Source organism: Misgurnus anguillicaudatus, chromosome 14 (genome assembly GCF_027580225.2).
Source record: "Misgurnus anguillicaudatus chromosome 14, ASM2758022v2, whole genome shotgun sequence".
Taxonomy (NCBI): Eukaryota; Metazoa; Chordata; class Actinopteri; order Cypriniformes; family Cobitidae; genus Misgurnus; species Misgurnus anguillicaudatus.
The window spans coordinates 18,999,264-19,022,108 of record NC_073350.2 but is presented as its reverse complement, the minus strand read 5'-3'; the positions used below and the strand labels follow the sequence as shown (position 1 = coordinate 19,022,108).

At 38.3% G+C, this 22,845-nt stretch overlaps 1 protein-coding gene across 4 annotated transcripts in view; it reads right to left on the bottom strand.

Moving 5' to 3' along the window:
- The window catches only part of cdh4 (cadherin 4, type 1, R-cadherin (retinal)), a 294,301-nt gene that overhangs the window by 83,695 nt on the left and 187,761 nt on the right, over positions 1-22,845 (bottom strand). For 3 of the 4 annotated variants that reach the window (XM_055183497.2, XM_055183500.2, XM_055183498.2), the window contains one exon: positions 19,406-19,594. In XM_055183497.2, the coding sequence (XP_055039472.2) occupies positions 19,406-19,594 (189 nt within the window). Of the gene's footprint in view, positions 1-19,405; positions 19,595-20,509; positions 20,981-22,845 lie in introns of those variants that run through there. The other variant, XM_055183499.2, reaches the window with a different exon arrangement.

The window sequence follows — 22,845 nt, the reverse complement described above, 5'->3', positions numbered from 1 at the left end:
TTGAAAGTGGACGAGCTCAAAACGTTTTGAACACCGTTTACACCTGGCATAAATATTGTCCACTTTTGATCCGATCGATGAAAATGCATGTTAATGCCAAGGCTCTTACATTAGCCTTTATTTATGGGTTACATGAAGACAAAGCAAATCTGTATAGAAAACAAGGTCATGAACACTGGCATACAGGGACCCCACTACTACTAAAGCTACAAGGTGCTAGAATTACACTTGCTAAAATCTATTGGGCTCATGAGGCAAAATTTCGGGAGTGACAACCGCATTAACTTACAGGTGTGAGTCTGGAAATGTACTGTTCATACAGCAGATTACAGCCACAGATGGATTACTGTCTGTTTAAATGAGCAACCGAACACTGTTAGACTTTTTATTGTATATATGCGGTAACTCACTGCACCATTACAGTACCATAACTGTACATGTTTTTTACAGTGTGATGCCTTTACCGCAGTTCCATTTTACAGTATAACACCCTTACTGTAACCTAGTTTAAAAAAAAATATTGCCTTGAAGGGGAATCAAACCCAGGTCACCCATGTCGTAGATCCGTAACACTACCAGTGCCACAGAGTCACTTAATAAAAGTTATCTACTACACTCCCAAGTAGCCTCTTCTGTCACTCTCACGACACTCCAAGGAGCGAAATCTTGGCGTCACTAGTGTTTTAAAGTCTTGAGGTCAAATTCAAATCTGACGGTCAAGCATTTATCCATAATCTCTTTCTTGTTTCTATCTACAATTCTTAATAAATTATTTACATTGCTAAAAAACAAATCACATTTTGAAATTTGCTTCACTGCTAAAAGCATAACAAATAAAATGTATTTAATTTCATATATTTTATTTTTCCATTTTATATGCTTTTCTAACACTATTTTATTCAACTACAGTAGCACTACTGCTGTTGTTTTACAGCAGTCTACTGCAAAATCAAACAAATACAGTAAATCACTGTAAATTAAACGTTAATACCCATAATGCAATGTATATTACGGTAATGAACTTGAAAAGAAAATGATGGTATTTTACTGGGCATTTTGTGGTAAGTAACTGTAGAAATTACAGTTAAGTTTAACAATGAATTCAAGCTTGTATTTTACTCCCATGTAACATAAATATCAAAGATTGGTCGTTTTTTGTGTTTCTCCATTCCAAAACACAGCTACAATTAATAACATTGATAATGGGTATGTTATGTATTTATAGTGTGTAAATAATCAAGCATTGACAAAAGTTAACTCATTCCCTGCCAGCCATTTTTTGAAGTTTCACAAAATGGCTTCCAGGAAAATTTTCTTCTAAAAATATATAAACATACAAATATATGAAAGAACAGACCCTCTGCTTTCAAGCAAACAATAAACAAACAAACAAAACGGGAAAAAAGTTTCATATTCATATTCAAAGTTTTCCTATTTATATTTTTTCTCTGCTTATAAACTCTTAAATATGGATATATTTTTTTTTAGCAAAAAGCTGAAACAATTGCATTTTTGTGAAGCTATTTTGTTAGAGATCAGATTCAGAACGATTATCAAAATAAACACAGTGTTTAAAATTAGTAAATAACGTTTTGGCTTCAGTTTTTTCATAAATTGGGTAAGTGCGCCATCTTTTGAATAATCGCGGTATTGCAGATTAACAAAAAATTCATCAGGAACACTTTTTATGCAAATGTTTTCTCTTAATTGACGAGATAACTCGTCAATGGCGGGGAAAGAGTTAATTGTATTAGGGGCCCCTTGGTGCCCCTAAATAAAATTCTGCTATAGGGCCCCATAAAGGCTTGGGCCGGCCCTGTTTACAACTTAGCTTTGTACAACAACAAAGTATGACTGATCCGCACGTTGCACAAAATCTGGATGCTGTACAAATCTGCACGTTGTTCAAAATACAAAAGGCAACACTTGGATGAATGCAGTCTGTTTACACAAGAGAGTTGGCGTTGCACCGTGGCATCTAATGCTTATGAAATATTGCATTACAGCGTGGCTGGTGTCGGAAGATTGACTGTGCATAACTTTGCCGTACGAAGCATATCTAAATGTGGTTTGCTGTCATCTTCATGCACACAATGACAGAGAGTGACGGGTGATGTCACACACCACTGGTTGACCAGTCCAGATCTGTTCACACAGCACAGCTTCTCCACAAATGTGGTTGTGAGTCCCGAAAATTTATGGATGTGAGTTCAGTTAAAGAACATTCCCGTGAATGCAACTGTATTCTGTATAGTTCAGTGGTAGGGCATTGTGTTAGCAGCACAAAAGATCATGGGTTTGAACCCAGTGACACATATTCATAAAAAAATGTATACCTTGTAATGTACTGTAAGTCGTTTTGGATAAAAGCGTCTTCCAAATGCGTAAATGTATTCATTTCCTGTGGAAACGATACGAGCGTCCTTTCAATACCTCACTAATACCTTAGCATAAATGTGTTTATAATCTCACAATTGTGTAAAAAAACGTCTCATGCATTTGAATGAATCTTGATTCATGTTTACAGCAAACAAACATATTGTCACATCAAAGCCCTGTAGTTTTCGATGAAAAGACACAGCAAGGGTCTTGCCAGGTCAACTGCTATGCCTATACTGCAATCAGTAATTCTATTACACTCGCTATATTAAAACTCTTTCATTACAAGTTGTATTACAATGCTCATGCATGTCGTCAGTACTTGTAGCCAGGGACTCACAGTTCGCAAGAATGACATCATCGGTTCCAACATTAAGGTTTATTATAGCTCAAGCGGGAGCTCCTTAGCCAAATACTCTTATTATTATTCCTAATCTCATTAGAAACAGATAAAACTGCCTGTTCCACACATGCAACTTTATTATGAATCCCAGTCCCAGTCCCAATCTATAAAGATCTGAATAGAGAGTATCCGCTGCATTTTGAAATATGGATTTCATTCTTTCCTACTTAAGTTCTTCTCTCTCATCATGGATAGCGTGACGATGGGTTCCATCGATATAAATGAGGCGGCAATGGAACACGAGGGGGTGATTCAGCCCGACTGATACTCAAATTTAAACCGGCTCTATTCCAATGTACTGAAACACGTCTTATTTGACTCTTGAAAGCTCTGCCTCATTTCCCTGTAATTCCTCAGGTCCTGTAGCGAGATTAATGGTCCGGGTTTAATTCCAACAGTTCTGGCTGTACCTACGAAGGCGAGGTTTGTAATTGCGGTCCCCACGTGACGCATGCGAGGTATCAGACGAACAGTTTTATTTCAAAAGAATTGCAGGTTTGAAATGCGTTTTAAATGACATATAAAGTATAAAAATACATGTACAGACAGATTCTGAAAGCAACCCTGATTATTCTCACCAGGGAAGCTGTACGGTCTGAATACAGAAAATAATGACACTGCAGACCGATATCAGGAGTTTATCACAAAGAGAATAAAGAGGAAGACTGAAAGATGAACCACATCGCCAGGGCTGCAGTCATGCGGATCTTTTGTCAACGTGATCGATTTCTCTGTCTCCCTTGAAAGTTGTTTTTATTTTGAGACCATGAGAGAGAGAGAAAAAGAGAGAAAGGGAGAGACAGTGCAGAGAAGAAAATAAGCATGCGAGTGAAGCGAGGAGAGCAATGGAGGAGTACGAGGAGAGACAGCCATCTGCAGTGTTACAGTCCAAATCAAATTGCAATGAATTCACCACTCCATTCTCAGAGGAAGAAGAGGTGGAGATGAAGAGTGAGGAGCGCCAATAACTGTGTAATGTAGGCAAATAAAGACGACGTGTGGACCAGAAAATAGTGTTGAAGTCTGTTGCCGTTGTAAGATTATATTTCACAGAAATATATGCATATATAAATATATATAAAATAAGAATATTAAATGTGAAATAAAAATAACTAGGGCTGTCAATCAATAATAAAAAAGTAAAGTTAAATTAATTATGTACAAGCAAAAAAGCTATTCAAAGATGGTGTTTTATTAAAATAGCTGAACAGTAAATAAATTAATAAACATTATGGGTCTATCATACGCAATGCGCGACGCAAGTGTCTTTTGCTAGTTTCAACTCGGCGCAATTATCACTTTCACGTTTAGCGCCACATAAAGGTGCAGTGTGTAATTTTTAGAAAGATCTCTTGACAGAAATGTAAAATAATATACAAAACTATATTATCAGGGGTGTATAAAGACCTTTTTATAATGAACCGTTATGTTTTTTACCTTAGAATGAGACATTTTTATCTACATACACCGAGGGTCCCTTTACGTGGAAGTCGCCATTTTGTGCCGCCATGTTTCTACAGAAGCCCTTAATGGACAAACTTTTTTTACTAAGTTGTCTCCGACGATTACATGTTTTTTGGCTACCGTACCTTCTCTATGCATTGCAAAACCGAGGGTGAGCAGTGGACTAAGCAGTTGGTTGCAATTCGTAACCTCAACACTAAATGCTGCTAAAATTGACACACTGCACCTTTAAATAGCAAATGCATTTGTGCCCAATTTTATGCACATGGGCGTTCTGGACTGAAAATAAGGTGTGTTCAGACGCATTGTTGGCGCGTTGCTATTTTGAGGCAACCAACTAAAACCTGGTCTAAAGTCTATGGCGCAATATTGTTTTTGTTATTTAATGAGCGCGGTAGAAATATGCGCCTATAAACGGGACGACAACGGGCGTTTGCTTATCACATGGATGCGCAGCAGCACATAAACATTTTTAAATATGGAAAATCAAAGGATTAAAATGTAAAAGATTATTATTGGGTCTCTTGGACATAAATGAGGGTCGATTATGTTTCGAGGGTCGAGCTGCTTCACCTGTAGCCTGGTAAGTAAATAAATGTTTTGCTTTAAACAAATGCAAATATTGCATATATTTTTTTTTTAAATGTAAATGCTACCCCATGGCTTTATTGTTTATGATGACTCTGCGCTGTCCGAGTGCTGAAACGTTTCGATTCTCCACACGTTTGTAAATTCTTTATCTCTTGTTTGTTACAAATAAAGTATTTTTAAAGTACAAACTTTTTTTTTTGCATATTTGTAAATTATTTTTGAGATAACATAGATCATGTAGGCTATCCATTCATTTACATCAATTAAAAGCCTGTTCATTTTACTTCCATGACTGAAAAAAAATGACATTTAAAGTTTTAATAACAAAAAAATAACAATTTCAACAAATGAAACTAACACAATTTTTTACAATCTTACACTTGTGGTCTTCTTCCTCTGCTTAGTTTTTCAGTTTACAAATCACGCTTCCTAAATAGAGATTAAGCATGGCGCCAGGCGCAACTTGCATTTAAAGGGAATGAGAGCTGAGACTCTCATTGGTTTATTGCACATTACGCCCAAAACACACCCATTACTCGAAAATAGGAACAACCCATTTAGGCCGTGCGCTTGGCGCATAAACTATTTTTCTCGTTGTATAATTAGCAAAAGTGGAATCGGACACGCCCGTTTAGACTGTGTGCTTTAGACAATGCGCTTAGATCATTAAAATTGGGCCCTATGACTTTGGCCAGTGCAAAAACATGTTTTGTATGGATGTATGGATGGCTTCTTACTTCTTAATCAGTGCTGCCTGTTATCTCTATGTAGTTTGTGAGGCATGTTTCCTGTAATAGCCACTGTGCCTACACTAACTTTAGCTTAGTACTTTAAGCTTGACTTGTTTTGATGAAAGAAATATTTTTAATTATGGAGTTTATATACAGATCAAGGGGGCCATGATTAACTTTTGTATCAAATTGACAGCTCTAACTATGGCACATAATCTAAACATAATCGGGGTGTTTAGACATACTGCATGTCATGTTAGCAGGTGTTTGAAGGCAGTTTATGCGCAGACCGCATTAAGACATTCATTAAGCACATAAATCTAGTTGATGTGTAATTCCTTTATCCCTATGAAGGGATTTCATACAGCGCTGTATTCACATACAGTCTGTGACAGTGGGCCAAGCCCTTTCCCCAGCTGAGATGAAGGAAACCGAGTCGTGTTGAAATGAGATAATTAGTGAGAAAATTAATATTAATGGGTGCTAAGAATCGAATCACAAATGCAATTACTGCATTAGCTTCGCTTTTAAATAGCCGGCCACTGAATAGCCGGATACTTGTGGAATTTTCCACATATCAACAATGACATTAATTTCCTAAAGTCAGCAGAATGTGTAAATGGTACAAATGGATGCTTTTTGTATTCCCAAGCAGAGTCTCCAGGCCACGGGTCCATCTTTTTCTCTCTCTCTCTGTAAAAGCAAGAGGACCCCAGGGACGGTGGCACAGGCTAATGACTGCTTTCAGTCCAATCACGCTGTGTCTATTGAAAAGCACAATGGACAAATCCCCGGGTACGAGCTAAGAGGTGGGGCACGAGCGTGAAAGAGGGGGGCGGGTAATTAGAGAGGCAACCTCTACACGACTGCATGAGACGGCTGGTTGTGCTGCTTCTGCACTTTTTCTATCATGCGAGTCGCAGCCATCCACCTCACCCATCTTTTGCTCTCTCTCTCTCTCTCTCTCTCTCTCTCTTTCCCAACACTGTGCTCTTACAAACACACACACACAGTATGAAGAATGGATGCGGAGAGAAATGTCAGGTGTGCAGGCGAGGCGGCGAGGAAGAGAAAATAAAGAAAGAGCCAGAGATGCAGATGAGAGCGGGGCTTAATAAGAAGGATGGAGCGAATCACGGCTATCATAATGATGTCACTGTTTAATGGGGTGTTAGTTTAGCATTATAAGCCTCTAAATGGCTTCTGGTACCTCTTGGGTAAAACTTTTATACAAAATAAAAAGAGTTTTTGCAACAAAGCCTTTGATAGCTAATCTAAAGCTATTCAGAATAAAGTGCTAGCTTACTGTGTACTAAAAGCTACGCTGTAAACACTACACAGTGTCTAGTTTTTTAATAAGTAAGAATCAATAGGAGGAATTACACAATAACAAACAATGATAAAAAATAGCTTAGAAATTCTGATTGATATTATTAGTCATACCACTGAAAATAGATGTTCAAGTCATAGCAAATTGCATTGTGGGATACACAGTGTGCACTACAACATGTAGTTTGTTAAAGGATTAGTCAATTTTCTTAAAAAAAATCCAAATAATTTACTAACCACCATGTCATGCAAAATGTGGATGTCTTTCTTTGTTCAGTCGAGAAGAAATTATGTTTTTTGAGGAAAACATTCCAGGATTTTTCTAATTTTAATGGACTTTAATGGACCCCAACACTTAACAGTTTTAATGTAGTTTAAAATTGCAGTTTCAAAGGTCTTATCTAGCGAAACGATTGTCATTTTTGGCAAGAAAAATAAAAAATATGCACTTTTAAACCACAACTTTTCGTCTTCCTCCGGCTGTGTGACGAACCAGCGCGTCCTCACATAATTGCGTAATGACGTCAAAAGGTCATGTGTTGAATATATGAAACGCACATTTGCGGACCATTTTAAACAATAAACTGACACGAAGACATTAATTAGTATCATTCCACATACAACAACGTCCGAACAGTTCTCTTTCTCCACACTTGTAAACACTGGGGCGTAGTTTCGCATACGTCATCCGTGACCTCTTGACGTAACTACGTGAGGTCCTGCTGGTGCGTCACAGGACCGGAGGAAGACGAAAAGTTGTGGTTTAAAAGTCCATATTTTTTATTTTTCTTGCCAAAAATGTCAATCGTTTCCCTAGATAAGACCCTTGTGCCTCGTTTGGGATCGTTTGGAGTCCGTTGGGGCTGCAGTTTTGAACTGCATTGAAGCTGTTGAGTGTTGGGGTCCATTAAAGTCCATTAAAATGAAAAAAATTCTGGAATGTTTTCCTCAAAAAACATAATTCCTTTTCGACTGAACACATCTCGACATGGTGGTGAGTAAATTATCTGGATTTTTTTAAAGAAAATTGACTAATCCTTTAATAATGTGCATAGTATAAAGTAAAGTGCAGCAATGGGTGTATCCTATACCAAAGATATAGCCAATCATAAAAAGAGACATCTAATGATGAATATATTTTAAAATGTCAAAGATCCAATCCGCACATCATGTAATGAGTAGCTAGTGTTACAAACCTCTAACATGTATAAACATATTTCAAATAAATATGAGGATTGCGTGGGTGAGAAAGACACAAGGTCAGCGGGGAGCATTCAGCAGCGAGACTTTCTCACAGGCTAAATGAACGCAATGTCATCTTAGCATAATAGGAAAGATCAGTCAACATTCTCATTACAATATAGTTTAAGAAAAAAGCTACCATTACACACACCCACACACAAACGCAAGCAAGGCGCTGCATTAAGCCATTAAACAAAGGTTCTTGAAGATGAAATCGTGTGGGCCACATTCATTGAAGTTTAGTGCTCAAGGTGAGTGAACTTTCGAACACTTTCGAGACAAGTTTCATATTACAACTCCTATACGTCTTGCTTATTTAACGCTAGAGTTATCCAAGGCCAGCGTATGAAATAACAATCATTCAAACTCTCCACTCGAGCGAATATTTTACCCCCTGACCCATGCTTTTACTGCCTCTGATTAAGTTAGGCGGTAATAGAAGAGCCCCACCAGGACACTTACACTAGCTGTAATGCTATAGGCTATGTATGAATGCCAGCTTTAGTCAGAGAGCATTCCATGAGATCTAATTATGCATCCACCACACTAGATCTCGCTTGAGGTAGAGACCTGTAATCACATAGCAAGCGGCTCACATTAGAACTTGATGTCTTATTTTTGTGTGGGTGATCGCCCTCAGATATCTCCGCTCAGTCAAAACAGAAGCACTGAAAAACTGGTTTTCATTAGTATGCCCAATGAGTTCTCTGAAAAGCTATGTAGATTGTTTATGCGTTTTCGTATACGCACGTAATATCGGTCATATCATTTGTCGGCGGAATCCATCGCACGTCAGTTGAACACATAGACGTCATGTTTACTTCTTTAGCGCTTTTCACAATTATGCATTTAAAGGTCCCGTTTTTCCTGCATTTTCAAAGTTTTGTTAGTGTTCATGGTGCGCCATTATAACGTGTTCATGTTTTGTGCGTAAAAAAACGCAGTATTTTTCACACAATTTATTTATCTCTATTCCGCAGTTTTCACTGTCATAAAAACGTGACAATTTCTTCCTTGTTCTGTGAAGTCCCTCCTTCAGAAATACGTAACAAATTCTGATTGTTTAGCTGGTTTAGTGTGTTGTGATTCGACAGCAGCTTAGCTTAGCAGTGCTGTTTGAACTTAGCTGGCGACTGCCGTATTTCTGTGGGGAGGTTAGTAAAAACTCTTATATTAACATTATACATCCGGGAAGTAGAGGGCTGTAGTCCAAACAAGCCGTTCTCTGTCCTTGAAAAGCAAATTCTGTTAATATATATCACTTGGCATTGAACTTTGAGCTTTATAATTTTGTAGGCATTATGTTCACAGCATTACACACCCAGTCCTTCCAGAAAAACGCAGAGTTTTTTGTGATTGTTGCGGGTAAAAATCCTTGATCTTGCGGCACCTTTTCTTAAAAAATGCGATGGAATATGCGGGATATTTATGCAATTTTATGCGCAAAACTTGCGGGAACTTGCACAAACTGCGGGAACTTACAAAAACTGTTTGCAGCTTTTGAATGATGTTCACATCACATAATCATCTCATTTCATAACGTTCCCATGGCAACAAGGGACATGGCTGTGCTTGTGTGAAGTAAATGCAACATTTTTCAACTTTCTGCTAAGATATATTTGATTTTTGCTACGAAAATGGGGGGGTTATGAAATCATGCAAGCCCCGCACATTTTGCGCAAGAAAATTTTGCACTATTTATGCTACGAAAGTGCGGCATATTTGAAAAAAATTTGGCCCCCACATAAGTATGCAAACTTTGGCTGAATATGCGATGAATCATGCGATCGCATAATCACATTTTTCTGGAGGGAAGGCACACCAACTAAAGTTTGAAAAATGGGATCACGAAAAACGGCCGCTTTAAAGGTACAGTGTGGGTTTTTTAGCGGCATCTAGTGGTGAGATTGCAAATTGCAACCAACAGCTCAGTCCATAGCTCACCCCTCAATTTTGAAACGCAAAGAAAAACTACGTTAGCCGCAACAGGAAAAACATGTCATCGTCTGAGACAACATAGGGACGAAACGCACTCTGTAGAGCAGTTTGTCCATTTAGGTACAATGCAGAAACATGCCGGCGACTTTTATGCGAGGAGACCCGCGGTGTATGTTGATAAAACGTCTCATTCAAAGGTAGTAAAAACAATACAGTTCATTATGTAAGGTCTTTATACTGTACATCACTGATAATATACTGTAGTTATTATTTCGCATTTCTGTCAAAATATCCTTCTAAAAGTCCCACATTGCACCTTTAAGCAAGTATGTGCATATTTTTTTATAAGATACTAATATACTGTATTAACAAATATTAGTAAAAAAACACACCTATTACTTATTAGGAGAATATGAACAACCCTTTTCGACCGTGCGCTCGGTGGACAAACCAACTAAGGTGCCCTTGAGAAACATCTTTCCCCCGATTGCTTGACAGGGTGCTGCAGTGATATCTGCCCCCTGCATTGTGTGTGTTCACTACTCACTAGGATGGGTTAAATGAAGTAGTCACTTTCAATACACTGGTCACTATGTCACTTTAACTTCATTAGTTAGACAACTATGTCTTTAAATGAAATCAATTTTAAAGTCAGAATAATAAAACACAATACTGTTTTTTATATATAACTACAGTATCATCGCATAATCTATCATTTCATTATTTGGTATTTCTCAAAATCATTCCAGACTTACAGTAGGCTACTGCATGCGCCACTGGTCACAGTTTACGAACCACTGCTCTACTGAACACAATCTGTTCTCATTACTCCACTGATACCTCTGCACTACGTTATTCTTCAGCTAATGTTGAGAACATATGCATGTTTTTATTAGCAAAATCTCCGCTTCTCTTTCTTTTCTCAGGGCCCAGGTATCATTGAGTACAATTGTCAGGCGGCAGCAGCCATTAGTGGCATTAGCGTACATATCCCTTTGCAGTTCGTTCTGTAAATCATCCATGCGACGGCAAAGCCCCAGCACTGCTCGCTAAATAATAGGGCACAGAGAATATGAATACCGGCGCTGGCCAGGTGCACCGTGGCTCCCTATCTCCCCTCGGAGCTAATGGACCAATATAAGAGAATGGAAATTGATTTGAGCTAGTCAGTAAATTAAGAATTCACCGCTTTCATTTTGTGTTTGGGGAGACTATGTGTTGTTTATCGGAATTCGAATTTTGCAGGTAATTGGGTATTTAGAAAATGTAAACAAGAAAAAATGCAATGCTTTTATTATTGTCAGTGAAACTCCAATGTACTATGGAGGTTTAACAGTGGTGTTTTTTTCTGAGAACTCATGCATAACAATTAGTAACACTTTAAAATAAGGTTGTTGACATTAGTAAATGCACTAGTTAACATAATATAACAATAAGCAATACAATTTTTACGACATTAATACATTTTTGCATTAACAGTGACTTCCTTTTGCAAAGCTGGTCAAAACATGTATTTAGTCCATCATCATATCAAATATGTGTTTGGCGTGTTGTGCGAACCTATGTGCATCACGCGTCATGTCAAATACACGCCAGCTGAAGACGCTTCGAAGGGGTTTATGATCAAACAGGCGTTCGTGTTTGCCAGCTCGCTTAATCTCTTATACAATCAGAGTTTAGTATCTTGCGACTATATTGTGAAAGTGAGCGTCTCTTTTATCATAAACCCTTTCGACGTGTGCGTTACATGCATGTATTTTGACATGCCGCATAATGCACATAGGTTAACATGAAGCACCAAACACATATTTTGACATGACAAGCCACACACGACACTCCGAACACATATTTTGAATTCACGCCCCTCAGAAGAGAAGTCACAGGCTTCCACTGTACATTAAATGTGCAGTGTGTACTTTTTAGAAGTATCTCTTGACAAAAATGCAAAATAATATACAAAACTATATTATCAGAGGTGTATGAAGACCTTTTTAAAATGAACTTTTATGTTTTTATTACCTTAAAATGAGACGTTACATACACAGAGGGTCCCCTTACATGTAAGTCGCCATTTTGTACCGCCATGTTTCTACGGAAGCCCTTAACGGACAAACTTTTTTACTAAGTTGTGTCCGATGATGACATGTTTTTTTGGTGGCGGCTACTGAAGCTTTTCTATGCGTTTCAAAACAAGGGGTGAGTCGTTGGTTGCAATTCACAACCTCACCACTAGATGCCGCTAAAATGTACACACTGCACCTCTAATACATTTCTTTAAAACCCAAACCCAGATAGGTGTCTTCGCCTCCTCTCGCTTTCTGAAGCAAAATGTACTTAGATGTAAATTTCAACGATTGCGTTTCGAAATTTGAAACTGAATGCAAATGCATGGGTGTAATTCAAGGTTCTGCATGTTACATCATGTCCTCAGTACCACAAGCCTCCTACATTATAGAAGATGTTCAAAAATATATTAAAGTCAGACTTCTGTTAAATGAGAAATGAGCCTCATCATTTAAAATGAACCATGCATGTGCAATCTAGAAGGCAACAAATTAGCTATATATAGTTTTTTTAATAATGTAATGTATATAGTAAAGAGTGATTTACTTTGGCAATAGTGTTGACTATTAGTGTATTTTCAGCAGCTGTAGGTATACCCTACTCTCTGAAAATAGCCAACAAGAATAAAGCATTACAAAATGTGTCAGAACCACAGCACGAAGTGTCTAAAGCCAAACATTTAAGGCTAGAGGTGAAGAAGGGTTATCAAAACATCCCCTCAAATGGATCCCATGCCTTTCACAGGTTTTCTAATCTTTCCATAACGGTGGTTTTAAGTGTTGTCCATGTGTGCATCAGTGGAAAGAGATTGTGGTAATCCGTGGGTGTAATCTGAGAGCTACAAAAGTACGTGAGGGAGTTTATGAGGACAGTCCACAGAATGGCAAGGCCAGACTGCAGTCTGAAGAACAGATAAGAGAAACTTGAGCTTGTAGAACCTCAGACAAAACACAGATTCGGATAACTCACCTCAAAATAACACATAAGTGTGTGTGTTTGTGTGTTAGGGTTGCCAACTGTCCGGTATTAGCCGGGACGTTCCATATTTTGAGTCTAAATTATTCGTCTCGCGTCCCATTTTTGACTGCTACGCTGATCTAACCAGTGACTGATACAACAAGCTTGTTCGACTTCATGTGGTGTCACAAGAACAGAGCGGCAGATAACATCAAAATCCCACAAGAAATTCGAGAAATCATATAGAGCAGATTGCTGTTGAAATGCTCTCGCGGTACTTTGATGTCATCCACCTGTCAGTTGTTGCGGCGCCACAAGCAGCAACAGCAGCAGTGCTGATCACGACACTTGATAATAATCTCCGACATCATTCATCCAATCACAATACGTTTAAGGGGGTCAAATAATATTATGTCATGTTTTCTTTTTTATATAGTGCGTTATTTAGCTGTTTGTGCATGTATACGATATGCATAGTTACAAAGTTCGTTCTCAATTCTGAAGAGTTCGCTGATCCCCATTTCCAATTTTGCTAGTAAATTCTCGCGCTTGTGATTTACAGACTGTAAGTGTGTTTTAATTAAGGTATTTAATGTTGACTCTAAAAAAAAGAGTTTTAGTTTGTCACATGTAAGATTAACATGAAGAGAATAACTTTTTTTACCCTTAGTGCAGGAGTCAGAAGTGTTTTGTTTTAGACAGATATTAAAGGTAATGATTCAATTAAAGGACTGTGATAAAGTACATGCTATAAATTAACAAACTATTAATAAACCTGTTGCCAACTGCCAAGGCATAAGAGTTATAAATGAATATTTAATTAGGAGATCAGTTATCATTTTGACAAATAGCTTATATACAATCTATACACAAAACCATATCGGCACTGCTGCGGCAGGAAATATTTTGTCCCGTATTTCAGAGTGAGAAAGTTGGCAACCTTAGTGTGTACATGCTTATTTCTCATATTTTCTAAAAAAAAAAAGAAAAAAAATCATAAAAACACAGCTAACGCTAGTGTTCAACCCACCGGTATGTTTCCCCAGTACCTGGGTCTTTCCTATAGAACAGATCATGGATATAAATAGGCTGAGCACATGTATTACTACTGTATGAATAGAGGATGATGCAACCGTCAAAATGGCTGCTCTGGCAACAGAAGTCCCGCCTTCCAGTTAAAAGAACCAATCATCATTAAATAAAGACAGAGGATACGCACAACCGGCGCAACGTCATAGAATGTCTCTGAACAGGTTCACGCCCACTTTTGGGGGAATTTAGACTAGACCTTCCATTGACTTAAATTCAAAATAGCGGAACAATGCAACGTTCGTACACAGCCGGTAAGGCGTAATTAACTTATGAAATCACTCAGATTAAACATGTTGAGTAATTATCTGTCCACCCTGCCTGCCATAGAGCGCGAAAGATAAATTAACATATTTAATTTGGTCATAATAAAAACATGTCCCTTTCATTCTCCCAGCGTCAAATTTGTGTAACAACGCTCCCTATTGGCCAGAGGTGTCTTACCCGAACATTTACTCGTACCTCTTCGACCTCTTCGGGAAGCAAGTGAATGATTTTACTTCGTATTTGAAAGTTACTTTGTATTCATATATTATGTCTTTATATTTAGAGTAATGAGTGCACTTTTCCGTCGAGTCATACAACTAACTGTCTTAGTCATATTTCCAGCAATCACTTAATGGCGTTGTTAAACAAATATGACGCTGTGAGAATGAAAGGTACATGTTTCCACAATGACCAAATTAAATGTGTTAATGTATCTTTCGGGCTCTATGGCAGGCAGGGTGGACAGATAATTACTCAACATGTTTAATCTGAGTGATTTCATAAGTTATTTACGCCTGCTGGCTGTGTGGAAACGTTGCTTTGTTCCGCTGTTTTGAATGGAGGTCAATGGAAGGTCTGTTTTTTGCCCCCAAAAAGGGGCGGTGACGAAATTTACAGTCAAGTTCCCGGATGTGCCGGTAGTCCGTATTGTCTAGGGAAGGGGTTACGTACTTTGAAAAACGTTTTTTAGCACAATTTGAGCGTAAGAAACAAAAGCTATAGTAAAAATTAAATGGTTGGTCAGAAATATGATGTTGTTTCATTGTGATTCAGCACTGATTTTAGCAGTGATTCTGTCTTTCCCAATTCAAGATATAGACTGTTTCTCAATTCCAAGAACGCAAAGACAAACTTGCATCCTCGTGGAGTTCAGTCTTGCCAGGCGACCTTGTAAGAACGAACTCAGAAGGTCACCTGACCTCCGCCATTGTTTTGCCGCAGTGACTTTTGGGGCAACCTGATCTCACGAATTTCCGTGTTATAGTCACAGAATATTTTGCTTATTTATTCGTGTCATTGTCACGGATCTTCACATTTTTCCACGTCTGTACCACGGACTTTCTTTTCTGTGTCAGTTTCACGTATTGGTTACTCAATTGTTTTTCCTATTTTCTTACCATTTTCGCGTGGGTTTGGGGTTAGAATGACTTTCTGTAACATAAAATAACATCCTAACCCAGGGGTGGGCAACTCCTGGTCCTGAGGGCCAGAGTCCCTGCAGAGTTTAGCTCCAACCCTAATCAAACACAGCTGAAAAATCTTATTGAAGTTTTCAGGACTGTTTGGGAATGACATTCAGGTGTGTTCGATTAAGGTTGAAGCTAAACTCTGCAGGACTGTGGCCCTCGATGCCCACCCCTGTCCTAACCCAAACCCAACTCTAACCCTAATGTCAGGCGACAACTGTTTAAAAGTCCGGAAAAAATAGTATAAACCAATAGTTAAAGTGACATCCTAACCCAAACCCCAAATCTAACCAACCACACGAAAATGGTTTAAAAATAGGAAAAACAATTAATAACCAATTACGGGTAACCAATACGTGACACGGAAAAGAAAGTCTGCGGTACAGACACGGAAAAATGCGAAGATCCTTGACAATGACACAGATAAATGTGAAAAAATATTCTGTGTCTATAATAGATGATAGTTTGGGGCATTTTCAAACTGAAATAGGTGTTTTTCCACCTCTTTGTCTGATTGGCTCAAATTGAGTGGGCGATTCCCAGATGCATTTCTGAGAAGGAGGTCTCAAAAGTAGGTGAGAAAGAGGCGTTTCCCAATTTTAGGGCGTTTTTCGAACTGAAATAGGTGTTAAAAAATAATGATGTATGGCTTGATTGAATGGTTAAAAACGCCTAATCCCAGTTTGAAAACGAACCCAAAATTGGAAAACGTCACTTTTTGTTTCACAGAGACCTATACATCCTCGATATCAAGAACACATCCGGGTATTTTTATGCGTCCTCTGTACTTGCGTTCTTGAGAATTGGAATTGAACTTCGATGGTTAATGATGACGTAGAACGAAAATACAAAGACGCAAGATCGCTGAAGAACGCATATTGAGAAACAGCTATAGATGTTTTATCGGACAAACACGCGTTGTCGTGGTTACGCGCCTAAACCTAAGTGAACTTCCGATCTGTATTTATTTATCTATCGATATTAGGTGTGTCACGATTCTCCAAATCCTTGTTTCTGTTACATGTTCGATTCTAAGGTCGCGATTCAATTCGATTCTTGGTTTTTACTTCTTTTTTGCTACGCCATTTTTTGACTAGACTTTTATGAAATATAATATCTGACCTTGAACCTGGAGATGCCCTGCCATGTTGGTGGTGCTGCCAGTGGAAAAATATGGTACACGCACATACCTGATAAAACGAAACTTCCTGTCAGATGAACATTCCTGTCAGTACGCGCTTTTATTACCGTCAGACAAGATTGTGAGACTATATACCCCAATAAGTCATGTTTAAATGCTGTTTTCATAACTCTTAAGCAACTGAAATAAGTTGTTGTGAAACTTAAACAGATCTCAGTTTAGAGAAACGACCTGGCACAGATGCCGTTCTGCTGTATTTAAAATCGAAATCATGACACCCTTAATCGGTATGGTTAGTGGCTAAACAGATTTTCGAAAATTAAATGTTTTGGTTTGCTAAAGACGAGGGGAGACGACGAGCATGGATCACAACTGTGCCGAGAGGTTTGGCAGCCAGGCAAGAATTCAAGCTAACATTATATACATTAATTTTAAACAGTTACATTAGCTCAATATAATAGATGATATGCTTTAGATATGATATATGAACAAAGTATAATTTATTTGTCATTTATTTCCTTTGTTATCAGAAATAAACTACTGTAAAAAGACTCTGTTGTTACTGATTCTATGTGGAAGTCTACCGGAAGATGCGTTTAGTCCACAAAAGCTGTTTGTTTATGTTGTTGCTGCTGCCTAAACCATGGTAGGGACAAGAAATGTACTGTAAAGTAAAAATAACCCACCAACCAATTCAGTCCTCCATCAAATGGTTTCCCATAACCATGCCAAACCCAGCAGTGAGCCCCAAAGATATGAAAGATCCTGCCATGCTCATTTCTCATCTCATGCTGGAAAAACTTGAGGAGAGGCTTTGTAGAAGCATTAGGTGGATGAGTGATGTTGATACCCTGTGCCAACCTACTTCCAAACCCCCCTCCTCATCAACCCTTGACTCAGAGAGGAAAGCACAAGTCCTCTACTTCCCTTAGAAGGGCCCTTAGCAGCAGACGCACAAGAGCTGTCTGAATGAAGGCTCTTAAAACTGTTCACCTGTGATACTGCGCTTTTAACCTCTTAGGTGTCTCTATGGTTCAAGAGACGTGAGGCGAGGAAGAATCTGTGTTTCAGACGTTTGTGTCTGAGACGGGGCACGAGTAAAAGCTTTTGAGAGGATACTTGTTCTTTTATGTCTCAGAATGAAACTTAAGTTTAAAACTGTTTTGAAACACACATTTTAGTGTTAAGTGTTTTAATGTTTGTCCAAAACCAGTGTTTTATTAAAGGATTAGTCAATTTTCTTAAAAAAAAAAAAAATCCAGATATTTACTCACCACCATGTCATCCAAAATGTTGATGTCTTTCTTTGTTCAGTTGAGAAGAAATTATGTTTTTTTGAGGAAACCAATCCGGGTTTTTCTCATTTTAATGGACTTTAATGGACCTCAATACTTAACAGTTGTAATGCAGTTTAAAATTGCAGTTTTAAATGACTCTAAATGATCTCAAACGAGGCATAAGGGTCTTATATAGCGAAACGATTTTCATTTTTGACAAGAAAAATAAAAAATATGCACTTTTAAACCACAACTTCTCCTCCGGTCTTGTGATGCGCCAGCGCGACCTCACGTAATACGTAATCACATCAAGAGGTCACGGATGACGTATCGAAACTACACCCCATTGTTTACAAATGTAGAGAAATAGGACCGTTCCGACGTTGTTGTATGTCGAATGATACAAATGAATGTCTTTGTGTCAGTTTATTGTTTAAATGGTCCGCAAATGTGTGTTTCATATATGTAACACGTGACCTTTCGACGTCATTACGCAATTATGTGAGGTCGCGCTGGCTCGTCACACAGCTGGAGAAAGAAGAGAAGTTGTGGTTTAAAAGTGCATATTTTTTATTTTTCTTGCCAAAAATGACAATCGTTTCGCTAGATAAGACCCTTATGCCTTGTTTGAGATCGTTTAGAGTCCTTTGAAACTGCAATTTTAAACTGCATTAAAACTGTTAAGTGTTGGGGTCCATTAAAATGAGAAAAATACTGGAATGTTTTCCTCAAAAAACATAATCTGACTCGACTGAAAAAAAAAAACATCAACAATTTGGATGACATGGTGGTGAGTAAATTATCTGTTTTTTTTTTTTTTTAAGAAAATTGACTAATCCTTTAATCTGTAAGGGGACGCATGATGGTAAAAAACATTTTGGCAGTATGGTTCCATAACATCTGAAGAACCATTCTGTTTCATAAAAATACTATACTGTAGTGGAAAAAGGTTCTTCAAACCATAAAAAGATGGGAAAGAACCTTGGACTAAGTGGTTCATATGTATGGGAAACCAATATTGGTTCATCTATGGTATCGCTTTAAAGAACCTTTTTAGCACCTTTATTTTTATATTAAGTTTATGTTTATCAAGTAAGTAAAAAATAAACATTTAACATTTTCCATTCATGCATTTTGTAGGCATTTATATCCAAAGTGACTTACAGCGCAATACAAACTCATTATAAGTATCAGTGGGAATCGATCCCATTAACTTTTGCACTGCTAACACAATGCTTTACCAAGTAAGCTTCAGGAACACTCGCAAGACAAAGGAAGTAAAGCTTTCATGATCAACATAAGCTTTCCATGCTTTTTAAAGACAAGGAGCCATAAATGACACTGACCCTGACAAGAACTTGAGGGAAGGGACCTCTGGAATTTTCAGGCACGTTGATTGGTGGAATGACCCAGTCTCGCTTCTGTCGCCGCAGCCCATTGGTGGAGCCCCGCTGGTGTTGTCGTGGAAACGTAATGAGCCTGGGATTTTGGTAGTGGTTGTGGGAGGATCCGCCATAGAAACCATCCCCAGCAATCTGTGGAGAAAATATATAAACACACCATATATGAAATATAAAAGCAGTACAAGACAAATTAAAGAAAAACTTTTTTCAAGCACTATAAATATCTTGACAGTTCACATACAGTAGATAAACTTGTAGAAAGACACATTTAATTGTTTTTGTATCTCCGAGGCAGCAATAAAATCAAGGAGACATTTTTCACAGTCATCTGCTTATTCCACTACATTCACTTAAAAAAAAAGTTTGGTTGTTTTCAAATCATGGCTGGGTATTCCACTACATTCACTTAAAAAAAAAAGTTTGGTTGTTTTCAAATCATGGCTGGGTAAAATGGGCAAAACCATTGTTTCATCCCAAAATGCTGGGTTGTTTCTACCCATGTTTGGGTAATAACGCCCAGGATAGATTCATTAATAAACCAACCATTAATGGGTTAAAAACATCAAACCAGCATTTTGTAGAGTGCTTATTTTAATTTCTCAAAAAAACTTTAATAAAATCATCTGAGACAACGCTGATATTTAAAGAAGACACAATTGAAAACATCACGTCTACTGAGCTATGAAAGGGCATCACGTCTGTTGAGCTATTAAATATTTCCTGAGGGAAGTCACTCAGACCTGCTTGAAGAGATAAACACTCTTGTCCAATTATTACCAATTATCTGTTATTTGTGAGGTCGTGGCTTGAAAGCTGTGCATGTGCACCTGAGCCCTACACCGGGATCGTAAAGTTAGCTGCGGGGTTTCTGCTTAAAGGACCAATCAAAATGACAAATCGCATCAAGGCCTCTGTAAACCAGTCCTTATAACACAGCAATATCACATTGACGCATACCATGACATTTCCTCACGGGTGTCCAATGAAAAAGATTGATGAAATACCACATCAATAATTTAGACAAGAAAAACTAGAGCTGTCGCTGACCCCGACTCGATTCATCCAAAGGCCAAGGCGAGGGCTGCGACGACCAATCAAACATCCCCGGTTCCCCAAGCTACCGTTTCAGAGGAGATAATTCACAGTGTCTGGATGCCCTGGATGTCTATGTGAGGGACTGTGTTGTGCTTCATTTAGTGCTCATCTCTGAATTGTCAGCTTTTCATGTAATCCTGTGTTGCCATTTCTTCCCGTGACAACCCGGCTCTGTACGGCACTGTATTTCCGTGCCGAAACGCTTTTGCCAAATCCCAGCATTCTCTCTCGCTTTCCTCTGTCTTTCTTTCTCTCGATGGCGGGGGATGCCAACTCAAGCATGCGTAGGCAGGTCAGCCTATCAATGTCTCACAAACACGGTTTGTCTGCAGAAGAGCTCAAACAGATGTGAGGCAAATCTGAGCAAACATATTGTAGTTTCTCCCTCTTTTGTTTTAATTTTTCACAGCTTGATGAATCTGGCTGCAGGGGCTTGAGCGAGCACGGAAAATGGAGGAATTGTATCAGAGGGAGGGAGTTATGAATGAGCGAGGAGGGCAGCTGTGAGAGGCTGATAAAATCACTTCCGCCTCAGCTCTGCTCATCCACAAAGCTCACAGGTACCTGCTGCAAAGAGAGGGAGAGAGAAGGAGAGAGAGAGAGAGAAAGAGAGAGAGAGAGAGAGAGAGAGAGAGAGAGAGAGAGAGAGAGAGAGAGAGAAAATGGGTCGCAACTAGACCTTTCAGGGGGCGGCAGGTGGAATTACTGTGCATAAGAGGGTGAAATAGAGAAAGAAGAGAAAGAAGAGGTTATAGAGATAGAGATAGATAAAGAGGGAGAGAATGAAAAAAAGATAGAAAACGTGAGAGAAAAGAAATCAAGGTGAGCAGTGAAGGCTAAATAATACTTTGGCACCATGAACAGATAAAAAAACAACATTCCAACTTTCTCCTGAACACTGAATTTATCAGTGATTCATATTAGGGGTGTGTGTGTGCGTGCGTGCATGCGTGCATCTGTGTGCGCGTGCATGCGTGTGTGTGTGTGTGTGTGTGTGTGTGTGTGTGTGTGTGTGTGAGTGTTTCATATTCATGTTGCTGTAATAGAAATCGTTTTTTGAGAAATTTGCATAAAGGTTCAAGTAGGAATGCAATATTAAACACAAGACTAGTAATATTGTAAAATAAAATCAGTTGACATAATGTTTAATATTGACTGAGTGAGGTTATGTCAAAGATTGAAATCAACGTGAATCAATGCAATCAAATTTTAATGCTCCTAATCTCATAATTAAATTTTAAGACTTTAGCACGGATTTCACAGACAAGAATCACAAACACTAAGCCGAAATGTGCATTTAAAAATGAATGCAAAAATGTTGTTTATACATTTAATGTATGTTTCAAAGCTTCCGTCCTGTTGCTTATTCATCTACATTTTTATGTATTTTGGTGCTGGTAATATAAGTAAGGAATAATTGATGCCGGGCCATTGAATTATAAGAAAATAATGCACACCCAAGGTGGTAATGTGGCACGACGCGGGTGTGCATTATTTTCAAATAATTCAAAGGACCGGAGTCAATTATTCCGCTTATACAACGGTTACCACAAACATTGCCCTGTTGCCTATTTTTAAGACATTTGACAAGTAAGGTGTGTGGTTATAAAAAAAAAGCATACCCATGGAACATTTCTCAACCAATCAGAATACAGCATTAAACAGACCCGTGGTATAAATGTTAATAATTCTGTTTAACAGCGCTTCAAAGCTCCTGGGAGTTTTTCTTGTAACTTTGCAATTGTATTATTGACTTGAGTGCGCACAATGTCAATGTAATGATCAATCTGGGTCTTGTTTTTCTCATAGATGGGTGGTACAGTAAAGAGTAGGATATCCGCAAGAATGAGGAGGGTGATGCCATTGAAAACGGCTCCAACATAAGTGAGCACCCACATAACCACTGCCAGCTTGAGGGAATCCACCAAATTTGAATGACCCAAATCAATTAAAAAAGTTAATGTTTCCACTACAACTGTATTTATTATAGTTACACAGCTTTAAGTGAAGACTCATGTTTTAAGCATAGATTTAAAAAAAAAATGGACGACATGTCATCTAGCACTAGTGTCGTGATTTGAAGCCAGAGTCTATGGGAAAAGGTCCCACCCAAATTCCCATTTTACTCAATCACAAACAAACAAATAATTATTTTCAATAGCACTAACTAACCTAAAGCAAAGCTCTTAACAGCAAAATGTACATTAACGTTATAGGAAATAACTAGAATAACAGAAATCATCTTTGAGAAAAAATAATTTGAAGTGTGGCTCAAGTCCCATTTGTTT